General features: G+C 41.3%; 1 protein-coding gene across 1 annotated transcript; it reads left to right on the top strand.

The window, feature by feature from the left end:
- The first annotated feature begins 8,827 nt into the window (after positions 1 to 8,827).
- Positions 8,828 to 10,433, top strand: LOC149454381 (E3 ubiquitin/ISG15 ligase TRIM25-like). Its single transcript, XM_089687610.1, has one exon. It carries the CDS (start codon positions 8,828 to 8,830, stop codon positions 10,388 to 10,390), a length of 1,563 nt encoding a protein of 520 aa, XP_089543736.1. The 3' UTR covers positions 10,391 to 10,433.
- The last annotated feature ends 6,192 nt before the right edge of the window (positions 10,434 to 16,625 follow it).

Raw genomic sequence — 16,625 nt, 5'->3', positions numbered from 1 at the left:
TGGATCATGTATTCTGTAATGTTTGAAAAATATACTTGTTGATGCAATGAAAAACACAAAAATAAGCAATTCTTTAAAACTTTGTGTTACAATGTTTAAAGATTTCTGCAGAAAAAAATGGCTCCAGGCTGGTTTGGGAGAGGTCCAAGTGCATTGTTTAGTCTCCAGCTGGGAGATAAGCTCTGTGTCAGGTTGACTTGAATAGAGTCCAGCCAAAGTCAATGGCCCCACCTAACCACCTACCATAGGGTCAGGAGTGGCCATTCAGAATCTATGTGATGTAAATAATACAGACCAGCTGGTTGTAAATCTGATTTTCAGTACAGACATGGTAATGTTATAGTGATATGGCAACAATACAGAGCTTCAATAAATAGTTAAAACAATTCCAATCCAAACATCCAGGGACATTGCTAATGTTTTTTTAATTAAATGTTAACAGAAGGGCAATTTTAATAATAAGTAATATGTATAGCCCACATTTTTTCTAAAATATTGGATAGAGTAGAGAATGGCTAGACCCATTGTGGTGCGGATATTTATTTTATCAATAAAAACATAACAAAAAGATATATGAAAACACAACTTTATTAGAAATCACAAAACACCACAAAATTGTAAAATATCCTACAAACACAACCAGGGCTTTTTTTCAGTGGGAACCCAGTTCCTGCACTTCTATCACTGAATGTATGGAATGGCAAGTGGTGCTGGGGTGTGCTGGAAGGGTCTATTGATACTGGCTGCTGGGGGATCTATTGTCACTGGACGGGATATATTTTTTGCATGGTGGCCTATTGTTGCTGGGGAGGAATCTATTGTTGCTGGGAGGTCAATTCTTGTTGGAAGGGATTTGCTGTTGAGGAAAGATCTGTTGTTGCTGTTGGGCTGGTATTTTGTGGCGGGGGTCCATTGTTGCTGATGGAATCTACTGTTGCTGGTATTTTGTGACAGGGGTCCATTGTTGCTGATGGAATCTACTGTTGCTGGAGTGGGGCTATTGTTGCTGGCTGCAGGGGATCTATTTTATTGCTTTTCTTGGAACCAATAAATTCCATACAAAAGGATAATTGGCTCTGTATTCTCTAAAAGGAGCAGTACAGGGAGGTGGGTAAGGGTAGGAACCATGGGACGGTGCTCGAAGGTAGGCAGGTGGGCAGAAACAAGGGGTGACTCAGAAGGGGGTTGTTCTTGCACCTATTTGCTGAGAAAAAAAAGCCCTGAATACAACCCACAGAAAAAAATGCTTAAAACATTCAACGCCCCCAAACAAACAAAAAATCAGTACACCAGTCCCAATGGAATAATACAACCTATCCGAGAACTCAAGCTGAGCCATTAGCAAACTTGACCCAGGTAAAGAAACATAATGTTTATAATGTAATCAACCGAACAGAACACATGTACCATGGAAATATAAAAAATAAATGCAAATACTACAAAAATATGTAAACAGGAGTTCCTCGGTTTTAATAAAAAAAACAAAACACGATTTCCCCGATATAAACTAGGGTGTCTTGCACACTGCCCAAATTCTTTCATACCAAATTATGAAAAGAATTGAATAAATAAATGTGCTTCGGCAAAACCGCAGGGAATGGTTTGGGGATCAATATGCTGTGAAAAGTATGAAATGTGCCAAAAATAAACATTTTTTTTCCCAATAATTTTTTTTCAAAGTCTAAAAATCAAGGTAGTAGTTTCATTTCTCTTTATTGCGGCCCGTGACGTCCTAGTATTTTTCATTTTTCAATCCTTCCCTGCCACTTTCACACAATTTCACCCATAACAAAAATAATTTTTTAGTCAAAAATCGCATTAGACAAAATGTAATCTAAAAGTTATAAAATATACATTTGAGGTTCACTTAAGTTGTCTCCGTACACTGGTGTTCACCAGCATATCCAGCATCAATACAGAGAGAAGGAGACAAGCTGTGTTCATTAAACTGCTACTTTAGTAGTTGCTTTTCTAATTGTATGCAGGGCTGCTGTTAGAAACCACGGGGCCCCTTACAGCCAACCTGACAGGGCCCCCCCCCCAAACCACAGGGCCCCATACAGCCAACAAAACAGCCCCCCCCATCCCCACACTACAAACCAGTTTACTACTGTATGCTTCAGTTATGAATGAACACAACAAGAGAGCAGTAAAGATTGTGTTCATTCAGAAATGGAAGGGGCTTGTAAATTACAGTAACCGATCCCCTGTATATTTCTCTCCGCAGCAACTGAGAGCCAGCCAGGAGCAGAACCCAGTTTTCAGCTGCTGCAGAGAGAGCCATACAGGGGATTGGTTCCAGTAATTTCCCCGTTCACCCTTCCTGCACATATCCGATTCACCCAGCTGCCTGAGCCCCCCTGCAGGCCTGGGCCCTGTACAGGAGGACTGGTGGTACCCCCTTATCCACGGCCCTGATTGTATGAATATCTCTTTTACAACGATAGCTCATATAAAAATATACAAAATTAAATCCATATAATTAGAAATGTAAACTCATAAATCATGCTATCCACCTTCCTCCTGTTAATCCTGAGATATGCATGCAAGCTTTCATATAAAATACTGTTGAATTCAACACAACTTATCTTCATTTTCATTTCAGGCCCCTTTTAGTCTGGTGTGCTTTTGCCACTCTTTTTTTTTTTCATGGTCACAAAACTGTATGAAAACTATTCCCCTTTAAGTCCTATGTAACTGTTCACACTGGAGGTGCTATAAGCTTTGAAAAGTCCTGCATGCTCCATTGTCTTAAAATGGAAGGGGACTTTTTTGGTGTCGTTTTTCAAAAGCACACCAAAAAAAGCAGCTTCCCATGTAAGTCAATGGGAAAGCATCAAAAGCACATCAGTCTGAAAGGGCCCCAACAGGTAATATATTGAATCTTTGACTCCTAAACCAGCCGTATATGGTCTGAAATTCTGCCAGACATTTGATCAACTTGTGTACAACCAGCCACACTTTTACATACAATTACTGCCAGCAACTATAGCCGCTAGTAGTAAGCATTGTGTTCTGATGACAGGAATAGTGCCTCATCAATGGAGTCTGTGGAAGAGATTGTGACCCATCATTATTGTTAGTGGGAAGAATTGTGCTGTTCTTTGGATTCAGTGGGGGATAGAGTGTCCCATCAATGGCATCATTTGGAGGAATCGTGCTCCATCGTGGGATCAGTGGGGGGAATAGTGCTCTTCCAATAATATCAGTGGAGGAAATAGTGTCCCATCAATGGTATCAGTGGGAGGAATAGTGCCCCATAAATAATATCAGCGGGAAGAACTGTGCTCTATCATCGGGATCAGTGGGGGGGAATAGTGCCCCATCAATGGTATTTACGGAAGGATTTATGCTCTATTGTTGGGCTCTATGGGAGGAATCGTGCCCCATAAATAATATCAGTGGGAGGAACTGTGCTCAATCATTGGGATCAGTGGGGGGGAATAGTGCCCTATAAATGGTATTTGTGGGAGGTTTTATGCTCTTTTGTTGGGCTCTATGGAAGGAATAGTGCTCCATAAATAATATGAGTGGGAGGACCTGTGCTCCATCATACCCTGCTTGTACGGTTGTATGGTGGAAGGAAAGAAAGTCAAATCATCTAGGGTTCCCTTAGGGTAGATTTATTTTCAAATAATTTCTATTTAAATTTTTTTAAAGGCATAATAAAGCAAATAAATGCTAAAGAGTATAACAAGGTATTAAACCGACATACTGTGCATAATGATGGCCAAGAAATAGTGATACATCCCTTTGGGTAGATTTAGACATGCGTATAGCCCGATCTGCTTTCGGATTGCGCTTAGGAGGCTACTGACAGGCAGTGAGGAAGCGATATGATGCCTCCTCAACACCTATTTTCACCCCTTTTTTACCAACAAATGCTCCCCAACCTTGTGTATTGCATGCAACTGCAAAGCATTCGTGGTGCTTCCCTATTTGCTTGAATGTGTAGTATTGCGTGGGCTTTCTGAAACTTTGCTGAGTGATGCAAAGAATCCTGACTGTGGCATGTATACACCCCCATCCATTGCCTATTGCAGCATAGGAGGGGGCGAATGCAGGGGCAGAATGACCATTAGGGAACTCGGGCACTGCCCAAGGGCCCTGGGTCAGTAGGGGGGCCCATGAGATGCCCCTGGTACCTTTTTCATAGGCTTTTTTGGGTGTGGGTGAGGACACAGGGGCCCCATGATCCCCTATTGCCCGGGGGCCCCATGAGTTGTCAGTCCACCCCTGGGCGAATGTGACCTTTGGGAGTAGAAAATGCTCTGTGTCAGAGGGAGTAAACAATGTAATCATTGGAATCAGTAGGTGCCATAGTGCCCCATCAATGGTGTCAGTGGGAAGAATACTTTTATTATATTATTATATTTTATTTTTAAGAATATTGCTATTTCCAGCGCGACTTTGATGTCACTTTCATGCAACTTCACACTCTACGGCACTCAAATTACAAGAACATCACATCAAAGTACTGCAGAAACCCCTTTTTTTAAGTCAGTGAAAATTTTAGGTTGGATACAAAGTTGCATGACAAGTCACAGAACCCATTCTAAAGTCACCTGACAAGTTGCCGTATTGTGAACCGAGCTCAATCCCTAAAGTTGCAAATGGACACTTCGTTTTGACAGATACCTACTGGTGGGGGGGTTCTTTACACCCCTTATGTGAATATATCCATATCCGGGGGGAGGGGTTTGATTCATTTTTCTGACTGGTTGTCCTAATTGTTGGTACAGACGCATGCATTCACAGTTTTCACGGTTTAAGTGATAAGGTGTCTGAAGTATATTCCATAATATCTACAAGCCATAAATTATACAGATACTGTTGAAATAACAAATTGGCAATGTCACATATGCCATGGATTTTTACCCTCACAATAGTTTGACAAGTGTGAGGGGGTTTTTTTTTTGTGTGAATATATTATGACAAGGGATACCGTCCTGCAGTGGACACAAAGTAGTCTAGTTCTTGATCAGTAATATATAAAAGGAGGCAGTGTTGACTCCATCATACAGGTTGTGGTCAAACTGATTTGTCCATGCATATTCATATACTGTTGAAAATTCCTGATATTTTGGTGCCTTGAGACTTTTGTTTTCTTGATGAAAAGCAATTGCAGAAAGGGCCATTCTAACCCAGACCAGACATTATCCAAACTAGTTAATCACCTTTATCTGGACTTGTTTTGCAAAGCTCCTGACTGTCCCCATTTTAAACCCAAATCCTTCTGTCCCTCTTCCCTCTTTTTTTTTGTAAAGGAGGTCTATAGCCCAGGCAAAAATAAACAATTGTAAAGTTCATCCATTCTCCATATTATTGCTTTCACTACTTTGAAAATCCATGGCAAAGGAATAGAAAATCAATACTATAACGGGTATAGGCCAGGGGTGGGCAACTGTGGCCCTCCAGCTGTTGGTAAACTACAAGTCCCATTATGCCTCTGCCTTTGGGAGTCATGCTTGTAACGCCTCATGGGATTTGTAGTTCTACAACAGCTGGAGGGCCACAGTTGCCCACCCCTGGTATAGGCAATTTTTATTTTTTTGAACAAAATTTGTGGTCTATGTAATTTAGGGCATGGGAAGGGGTATGTCCTCTGCCTACATACAAAAAAAAAGTCCTTTCTGAGATGGGAAAGCAGAAGTCTTGTTAATCAACCACGAAAGGTGTGAGCATCCTGTTCCAAAGGACATAATCCAATCCAGACCAGGAAAACTGGGTCAGTTGAAAAGCCACCCATAGACTGTATAATTTTCTTTCCTGCAACCACTGTTTACAGGAAAGAAAATCACTCCATTACCCCATCAACAATTAGCATCATAGGGGAATCTCTCATGCAGAGCTATTGTGTTCTCATGGCTGAGGAAGCCATCCCTGCCCAGAGAAGAGAGATTACTAGCAGCTATAATAACCAGTAGCAATAATTGCATGTAAAACTCAACAGGCTGGTTGTACCAAACGTAGATCAACTTGGGTTGATTCAGCCTGCCCATACATCTTTACTGGTTCAGCAGGGACTGGCTGAGATTTGAACCATCTAGACTTTACTCTTTGAGCTACATACCTGGAAGTGTGAATTGTTGCTAAATTACTAGGATAAGGAGGAAAAGAATTGTTAGTTTTTTTATTAATTTAATCAAGCAACCAACTATTTGTACCAAAAGTTGATCAGCTTGGGTTGATTCAGCCTGTCCATACATGGTTTAAATCTTGACTGGTTCAGCAGGGACTGGCTGAGATTTGAACCATCTATAGATGACTTTACTCTTTAAGCTACATACCTGGAAGTGTGAATTCTTGCTAAATTACTAGGATGAAGAGGAAAAGAATTGTTGGATGCTTGATTAAATTAAAAACAAAACATGAACTATATGTATTTTAAAACTCTCCTGAAGCCTAGTACACAGGCCAAATGTCGAGCAGCATGGACTGGTTCAATAGAAATTAGCTGACATTCAGCTCTTGTCTATGGAAGCCGGTCCAACATACTAGCAATCAGCTAGTCAGGGGCATGACCTGCAAAAGGTCTGCCAATCAGCTCCCAATCAGAACTCTCAGCATAGCAGGGGATATTGCTGTGCTAACAGATAGTACAGCAGCTCCTTTTGAGCTGTCCATTTTCATTCAGCCCTCTGGGTAAAACAAAAACCCCTAGTAGTGTGTACTAGGTTTAAGGCAAGAAGATAGTTTTCAGAGCAGATTGGCATGTGGATGTTCCAATGTACTTTTGTAATTTTCAGTTAGGAGGACTGAAGAGCATCCAACCTGAGACAAAGGCCTCCTCTAACCACCACCATGCTGGAGATGATCAGCTGTGGTCCTTCACAATCCTTGTAATGTAAATAGAGGACAATACAGACCTACCAGTGATAAAAAAAAACAGGTCTTCCTTAGCAGAATGGTAATCTAGTAATATGTCAATGCAGAGTGTACATTTTTACACATGAAAGTGTATCAATTTTGAAGGTTTTTTTATTTAAAAACCCACACATGACACATTAGTTTTAAAGTTTACCTTTCAAAAAGGATAAACATTGTTATCAGTAATTTATAAAGATGAGCATTTAAAATGTCTAAACTCAGTAAGTTGCACTGTCTACCTTCTCGATATCTAGAGATTTATTGTAAAAGGATCCCAGTCACTAATGTGAAAAACAAAAACCGACAACAAACTGTTTTGGAACATTTGGAGACCGACTGAATGAGCCAGTGTATGGTTCTTCAGATTTTTGGGGGGCAGGACTGACTAGTGGGAGTAGAAAATGCCTCAGTCAGTAAATGTCTGCTTAGGAGAAGTAGTTCTATCATTGGTGTCAGTGGGAGGAATAGTGCCCCATAGTTGGCAGAGGAATTGTGCCCCATTGTCAGTGGGAGGAATAGTGTTCCAAGATTTAGGTCTGTCAAATGATGGTTCACTATTCCTCCCACTAACAATGGGACACTATTCTTCCCATGGACACAGTGGCAGGAATGATTCCTCATCTGTTGTCAGTGGTATGAATATTGCCTTATATCAATGAGAGGGCTAGTGCCCAAGGGCTGGATAAAAAGAGAAGTAAAAAAAATTAAATTATTTATTATTATTATTATTATAGAGGATTTATATAGCGCCAACAGTTTGCGCAGCGCTTTACAGTGTGAGGGCAAACAGTATAGTTATCAGAGGAATCAGAGGGCCCTGCTCATTAGAGCTTACATGAAAAATTATTTAAAAAATGTTTATAAGATTTTTTTTTAACATACTGTCACGTCAGTTAAAAATAAAGTAAAATTGAATGAAAAAATATTATAAAAATGTTTTTTTTTCACATTGTCACCAGTCTTTGTCACCTATGATGACCCTATACTGCACCGGTGACAGTATGTAAAATAGTTAAAAAAAAAAATTAATTTCTTCATTTTCCAACCAATTTCACAAAACTCGCCATGCCTCTTACTAAATACCTCAGATCATGTACTTTCCAAAAAGGGGTTATTCGAGGGATATTTGTACTGTCCTGATATTTTAAGGGCCTTAAGAAATGAATCATTACATCGGGATTGATCAATTTTCAAATTTGTATACCGTAGTATGTAGACTCTATAACTTTCACACGAACCAATCAATACACACTTTTACACATTTATATAATAAAAAAAAAAACCCGGTGGTGATGAAATACTACCAAACTAAAGCTCTATTTGTGTGTAAAAAAAAAGATATAAATGTCATTTGTGTACAGTTTTGCATGCCCGCGCAATTGCCAGTTTAAATAGCACAATGCTAACTAGCAAAAAAATTGCACCGGTTATGAAGGGGGTAAAACTTTTCAGTGTGGCTAAGGTAACCCTCTCATTTTCAATATGAGACTAGCATGCAAAAAAGATGGACGATCGTTTGTCTGAATTTCTCATCGTCTGTACTAGGCAACCTAAATGATTAAAGATACAATCAGTCAGAACCACTTAGGTCCCTCCTCAGACTGTAATTAATATAAACAAAGACAAAACCATTTTCAGAAGTGTATAAAGCCTTTGGATGGGATCTAAGAAGTCCCAAAACTTGAATTTTTAATTTCTCAAGTTCTTCAATCAAGGGTATCACTGTAAATTCAAGAATTCCTGCATTGATCAATGGCTAACAAAGTACAAGACAATCTGTCCTCAGAAGATAAAGGGTTACTAGAGGAGGGTGGGTCTTACTTTACAAGGACATCTGATCTCACTTTGCATAACAAGGCCTCCAAAGAACCTCTTTCAACCCCAAGGTATAAGACCCATGAGCTGAGATTCCATCACCAGTTAATGACCTTCTCACAAGATCATTGTCACCTCTTCAATGGCATCTGCTGACCTGAGAGAGGAGCTAAACTGCTCCACCTGCCTGAACCTTTATAAGGAGCCCATATCTCTGAAATGTGGCCATAACTTCTGCTGGGACTGTATAGTGACTGTGCTGGATTCCCAGGAAACATTTGGAGAGTATTCCTGTCCGGAGTGCAGAGAGCAATATACACAGCGCCATCCACTGGAGAAGCTGTGTAACATCATGGAGTGTTTCATATCTGCTCACCAGGAGGACATAGAGGTTTTGTGTTTGTACTGCGATTCTCCTACACCAGCTTTGAAAACGTGTCTGCACTGTGAGGCCTCATTTTGTGATAAGCACTTGCGCAACCACAGTAAGTCATCGCATCACATGTTAACCGAACCCACTGCGTCATTTGGGGACGTAAAATGCTCCACACACAAGGAGCTCCTAAAATATTACTGCTCGGAGGACAGTACCTCTATCTGTGTGTCTTGTTGGGTGGCTGGAGACCACAAAGGACACCAGGTGGACCTTCTAAACGAGGCCTCTGAGAATATAAAGGAGAGATTAAGAGATTCTACAAATGCATTAGACTTTGAGAGACAGGAGATCCAGAGGAGAATTCAGAATCTGGAAAATCATAGGACAGCAGAGAACGGAAAAATAACTGCTGTTGTCAAGAGATTCAAGAAGATGTTTAGAAAAATCAGGAAAAAGCTGGAGGATGTTGAGAAGAGAGTCCTAAAGGAAAACTGCAGACAAAATAAAGCGATCTCACATTCGGTCTCTTATCTGATCCAGCAGTTGGAGCAACAGAAGGATGAGCTGTCCAAGACAATCAATCAAATGAAAGAATTGTGCGATATTGATGATCCAATAACTGTGTTGAAAAAGGCACCAAACAGAGAGGACATTCTTCCCCAGATGGGGGACACAACCAATGACGTCAAAACTGCTGGATGTATATCTGAAGGAGCCATCTTACACATGCTGCAAAGTGGACTTTGCATCTTTGCTCACAAACTGAGCGATCTGGTGGCAAAAAGACAATTTTTAAAGTTGGAGAAATCTGACATTTTATTGGACATAAATACGGCTAATGATAACATTATACTATCAAAGAAACGGAAGAGGGCTGTTCATACTGACCTTGGTGTCAACAGGCCTGAAGGTCCTAAAAGGTTTAAATGTTGCCAAGTATTGAGTATCCAAAGTTTTACTTCAGGGACACATTACTGGGAAGTGGATGTAAGTGAGGCAGAGGAATGGCTGATAGGGGTGGCCTCTGAGAGCATAGATCGGAAGATTGCGGGAAATGAATCATTTATTGGCTGTAATGAGAAATCCTGGAGCCTGAGTCAAACACCTTCAAATCTTCAACTCAGGCACAACAACTCTTTGATAAATATAGATTCCAAATCGTTTCTAAAGAATGTTGGGATTTATTTGGAATATGACTCTGGCCGTCTGTCCTTCTACCAGCTGTGTAAACCCGTCAGACACCTCCACACCTTCACTGCCACCTTCACTGAGCCCCTCCATGCCGCTTTCTATGTTTATCCAAAAAGCTCCATCAGAATTATAAATTAATTACTATAATAGAGTTCAAATGTTACATTTTTTTTACTTGCATTTAAATATAATTCATCTAATTTTTATTATTGACTTTATTTAAAGTGTATATAGAGACCAAAGATTTTTTTTTTCCGGTTTTGGATAAAGTAGGAAAGAACTGGAACCCTTGTCAAATTGTATCATTTTCTGTATCTCAGCTAGATAGATTCTGCCTTCCTATTTGTCTTGGTGATGGTGATCGGAGGTGATGGGAAATCCAAAAATGTTAACGTTGCCACCAGAAAAAGAGATGAATGTAAGTCTTCCAATACAGACACCTGTTCTGGTGACAACTGCTTGAAATTCTGCTCACTTTGGAGAGATTTCCACTCACTTCCTGTTGCATCTCCATCCAAAACAAAATAGTTTTAGCTATAAATAAATTTTAACCAATGTAATACCTATGAAAGTCAATGTTTAACCTTTCTCCACTCCATCCTAAACTAACAAAAACAAAGTTTTGGGCTGTAGAGGCATTTTCATCATTATCGTGGTTCTGAAAATTGAACGTTGGCCATAGTTTCCTTTATTATGTATATTATAGTTTTTTTAGTATTTGAACAATACTGTTTCCATTTATTATAAATGCTTCCATTCCATATCAATACTGTTTGTTGATCCTGCTGCCAATAAACCTTTCTGCTTTCTGAAAGAAGTGTTTGTGTCGTTATGTTCCATGTTCCTATTGTAAATTATTTCACAGGATGTAGAAGGTCTCCTAGTAAGCAATGTTGGAAGGTGAAACATATTTCAGTTAATTTGTAACTTTAGCTATTTTTTATATATCTTAATAAATGGTTAGAACATATATCAGGCTATTTTTTGCTTTCTTTGGCTGTCCATAGATGAGTCTTCTTTTTTTTCATTCATCTAGCATTCATCTATACAATTTTCTGTCCAATTTCTGCCCAATTTCCTTTCGATTTACCTTCAACTATGTAGTGCAAGGGCCTGTCTAATTGGATATAATTGAAAGTGATGTTTAGGTTTGACCTCATATTATATGATTTTTGGTAAATCTAAAGCAAAATTCTCAAGAAAATTGTATAATGTATGGCCTGCCTTAGTTTCCTTGGGGATATCCAATTACCTCTCAGAAGTGTTCTAATTAGCATTATTCAATCCCAGCCAAAGAGTCTGGAGCAAGTAATGCTGTTAAAACTCTAGTACATGGCTGAAGGTGTGAATTGCATTTAAATTACTTTCAAAATAAAGTTTTGTCTTGTCTTGTCTTGGACTCATTGGTAGATATAGTGTCCCATCAATAATATCAGTGGGAGAAATTGTGCCCCATCAATGCTGTCATGAAGAGGATTTGTGCTCTATTGTTGGACTCAGTGGAAGGAATAGTGCCCCATCAATAATATCAGTGGGAGAAATAGTGCCCCATCAATGGTGTCATGAGGAGGATTTGTGCTCTGTCTTTGGGCTCAGTGAGAGGAATTGTGCCCTATAAATAATATCAGTGGGTGGAATTGTGCTCCATCATTGGGTTCAGTGGGAGAAATAGTACCAACATAAGTGGTTTCAGCTGGAGGAATAGTGTCCCTTCAATAATATCAGTGGGAGGATTTATGCTCTCACAGTGGACCATGGCTCGGCCTTTTGGCTAAGATCAAGTGTAGTATCTGTTCTTATCAGTGTCCAGTGGGGGTGCTACCGACCATTCTAGTTTACGGGGATGGTTGTTGTACAGTACCCTCACTGGTATGATGGGGGTCCGGAAGGCTAGTACCGGAGGGACAGAAACCAGGGAGCGCCATGATTCGTTCTGGGGCCTTGGGAGTAATTCCTCTGGGGAGACCGGAAAGACCCAGTTCCTCCTGGTTTGAGCAGGCTACCTTGGTCTGGCCTGGGGTCGGGGACGCAAAAAGTCCGCAAACTCAGTGCCCCCTGGGGAAGACGCTCTCAGGGGTGTCACTAGTAACACTTGGGTGTGGGACCCCACGGTGTGAAGATGACACATGGCCACTGTTTTTTCACCTCTTTTTGCACAGCGCCCTAAGGACCAGGTCTTTTGGCTAAGTCCAGGGCAATTTTTGCTACAGGCCTCAGGGCCTGGTCTGTGCACTATTAGGCACGGTACCACTTTTTTATTTTATTTATTTAAACCACTCCCACGTTTTGTCACTTTTTGCTTTCTTATGTGTGTGTTTTTCACGGATGGAGGGTGTGGGTCCTCGGGCCTTACCTGAAGTCTAGGGGGAGGATGTGTGGCCATACGGTTCCTTCCTCCCCTGATCCTTAGGGGGTTTTCTCTTCGGGAGAACCCCCTTGCCTAGTACTGGATGTCCGGCTTCGGCTGGGCATAAGGAACGGTGGTCCACCAGGCCTTTTGGCCAGGAGGACCAAATGGGAACCTTGTCCCTGTCAGGAGCTTCGTGCCCCGGGGGATCGGGTGAACGGTCCAACCCTTTCGGGGGTAGGACAAACACACCCCTAAGTGCACGTTTTTCGTGTGTGTGTTTCTGCACTTGCACTTTTTTGCGGACACTTACGGGTTTTTTCGTTACAGTTCCACGTTTGCGGACTTAAAAAAAAAAAAAAAAAAAAATCTGTTCTTATCAGTGTCCAGTGGGGGTACTCCCGACCATTCTAGCTTTGCGGGGATGGTTGTTGTATAGTACCCTGACTGGTATGATGGGGGTCCGGAAGGCTAGTACCGGAGGGACAGAAACCGGGGAGCGCCACGAGTTTAGCTGGGGCCCCGGGAGTAATTCCTCTGGGAAGACTGGAAAGACCCAGTACCTCCTGATTTGGACGGATCTACCTTGGTCTGGCCAGGGGCTGGGGACGCAAAAAGTCCGCAAACTCAGTGCCCCCTGGGGAAGACGCTCTCAGGGGTGTCACTAGTAACACTTGGGTGTGGGACCCCACGGTGTGAAGATGACACATGGCCACTGTTTTTCACCTCTTTTTGCACAGCGCCCTAAGGACCAGGTCTTTTGGCTAAGTCCAGGGCAATTTTTGCTACGGGCCTCAGGGCCTGGTCTGTGCACAATTCGGCACGGTACCACTTTTTTATTTTTTCTTTACTTTATCTTTACCTTATTTATTATGCACTCCCACGTTTTGTCACTTTTTACTTTACTTATGTGTGTGTTTTTCACGGATGGAGGGTGTGGGTCCTCGGGCCTACCCTGAAGTCTAGGGGGAGGATGTGTGGCCATACGGTTCCTTCCTCCCCTGATCCCTAGGAGGCTCTTCTTCGGGAGAGCCTCCTTGCCTAGTACTGGATGTCCGGCTTCGGCTGGGCATAGGGAACGGTGGTCCACCAGGCCTTTTGGCCAGGAGGACCAATTGGGAACCTTGTCCCCGTCAGGAGCTTCGTGCCCCGGGGGATCAGGGTAAGCGGTCCAAGCCCCTTTAGGGGTAGGACACAGCACACCCCTAAGTGCACTTTTTGTGTGGTGTTTTGCACTTGCACTTTTTTTGTGAACACTTACGGGTTTTTTCGTTATAGTTGCACGTTTGCGGACTTAAAAAAAAAAAAAAAAAACAGTGGACCATGGCGCCTCCTGCATGGAGTTTTCATGTTCTCCCTGTGCTTGCGTGGGTTTCCTCCAGGTGCTCCGATTTCCTCGCACACTCCAAAGACATGCTGGTAGGTTAATTGGATCCTGTCTAAATTGGCCCTAATATGTGTATGTATGAATGTGAGTTAGGGACCTTAGATTGTACACCCCTTGAGGGTTAGGGACTGATGTGAATGTTCAATATATATGTGTGTAAATTGGCAGCGCTATATAAGTACCTGAAATAAATAAATAAATATTGTTAGGCACAGTGGGAGGAATAGTGCTCCATAATTTATATCAGTGGGAGGAATTGTGCTACATCATTGGGATCAGTGGTAAAAATAGTACCCCCATCAGTGGTGTCAGTGGGAGGAATTGTGCCCCAAGGGTCAGTTCAAGGCTATTAAAGAGCAAATGCTGGTCCATATACTGCAATTTGAGACCACTAGCATAGAAACCAAGACTGGCCATACATTATTCATTTTTGGGTTTTGGTTTGAACAAAAACAAGAAATGAGCCGATTCCCCTATTCACACATTGGAGGTGGATGGGGGAATCCTTCCCGCTGTGGTATTGTGTTCTGACAGTGGGGAAAACAAAGATCAATGTTGCTGGCTAAATATTGATCCATGTATGGCCAGCTTAAGGCCTCATTCACACTAAGCCATTTTTGAAACGTGGGAAAAAAAATTGCAGGGTCAAAAACAACATCCTAGTGTGAGTGGGGCCTAAGACTCGATAGATCCAGTTGTGTACAACCAACCTGCCCATACATGGATTGAAATTTGGCCAGTCCCTGCTGAACCAGCTGAATTTTGATCCATGTTTGGCCAGCTTAAGGCCTCATTCACACTAGGACATTTTTGAATCATGAGGAAAAATCCCAGTGTCAAAAACAACATCCTAGTGTGAATGGGGCCTAAGACTTCTTTTTTTCCCAGTCTAAATTAATACATTTGTATGAAGAAAAAAAAAAAGGAGGCCAATGACAGGCTAAAAATAATGTTTTTTGCATATATAGCCAGTATGGTTTTCAAATATAATATTACAGGTTTTCTAAAATTATAACATGGATCATGTATTCTGTAATGTTTGAAAAATATAGCTTGTTGATGCAATGAAAAACACAAAAATAAGCAATTCTTTAAAACTTTGTGTTACAATGTTTAAAGTTTTCTGCAGAAAAAAAATGGCTCCAGGCTGGTTTGGGAGAGGTCCAAGTGCATTGTTTCGTCTCCAGCTGGGAGGTAAGCTCTGTGTCAGGTTGACTTGAATAGAGTCCAGCCAAAGTCAATGGCCCCACCTAACCACCTACCATAAGGTCAGGAGTGGCCATTCAGAATCTATGTGATGTAAACAATACAGACCAGCTGGTTGTAAATCTGATTTTCAGTACAGAAATGGTAATGTTATAGTGATATGGCAACAATACAGAGCTTCAATAAACAGTTAAAACAATTCCAACCCAAACATCCAGGGACCTTGCTAATGTTTTGTTAATTAAATGTTAACAGAAGAGCAATTTTGGTAATAAGTAATATGTATAGCCCACATTTTTTCCTAAAATATTGTATAGAGTAGAGAAGGGCTAGACCCATTGTGGTGCGGATATTTATTTTTCCAATAAAAACATGACAAAAAGATATATGAAAACACAACTTTATTAGAAATCACAAAACTCCATAAAATTGTAAAATATCCTACAAACACAACCAGGGCTTTTTTTCAGTGAGAACACAGTTCCTGCACTTCTATAACTGAATGTATGTAATGGCAAGTGGTGCTGGAGGGTCTATTGATGCTGACTGCTGGGGGATCTATTGTCACTGGAGGGGATATATTTTTGCATGGGATATATTTTTGCATGGTGGCCTATTGTTGCTGGGGAAGAATCTATTGTTGCTGGGAGGTCAATTCTTGTTGGAAGGGATCTGTTGTTGAGGAAAGATCTGTTGTTGCTGTTGGGGTGGTATTTTGTGGCGGGGTCCATTGTTGCTGATGGAATCTGCTGTTATTTATTTCAGGTACTTATATAGCACTGTCAATTTACGCAGCGCTTTACACATATATATATATATATATTGAACATTCACATCAGTCCCTAACCCTCAAGTGGTGTACAATCTAAGGTCCCTAACTCACATTCATACATACACATATTAGGGCCAATTTAGACAGGATCCAGCTAACCTACCAGCATGTCTTTGGAGTGTAGGAGGAAACTGGAGCACCCGGAGGAAACCCACGCAAGCACAGGGAGAACATGCAAACTCCATGCAGGAGGCGCCATGGTCAGGAATCAAACCCATGACCCATTTACTGCAAGGCAGACGTGCTAACCTCTAAGCCACTGTGACGCCCTCTGTTGCTGGAGTGGGGCTATTGTTGCTGGCTGCAGGGGATCTATTTTATTATTTTTCTTGTAACCAATAAATTCCATACAAAAGGTTAATTGGCTCTGTATTCTCTAAAAGGAGCAGTACAGGGAGGTGGGTAAGGGTAGGAACCATGGGACGGTGCTCGAAGGTAGGCAGGGGGGCAGAAACAAGGGGTGACTCAGAAGGGGGTTGTTCTTGCACCTATTTGCTGAGAAAAAAAAGCCCTGAATACAACCCACAGAAAAAAATGCTTAAAACATTCAACCCCCCCAAACAAACAAAAAATCAGTACACTAGTCCCAATGGAATAATAC

Source organism: Staurois parvus, unplaced genomic scaffold (genome assembly GCF_062004578.1).
Source record: "Staurois parvus isolate SC_StPar_1 unplaced genomic scaffold, SC_StPar_1.0 ptg000432l, whole genome shotgun sequence".
Classification (NCBI taxonomy): Eukaryota; Metazoa; Chordata; class Amphibia; order Anura; family Ranidae; genus Staurois; species Staurois parvus.
Note: the sequence above shows the minus strand (reverse complement) of the source record. Positions and strands in the feature narration are given on the sequence as shown.

Excerpts from the sequence above, each read along its gene's own strand:
- LOC149454381 (XM_089687610.1), top strand. The coding sequence starts at position 8,828 with ATGGCATCTGCTGACCTGAGAGAGGAGCTAAACTGCTCCACCTGCCTG.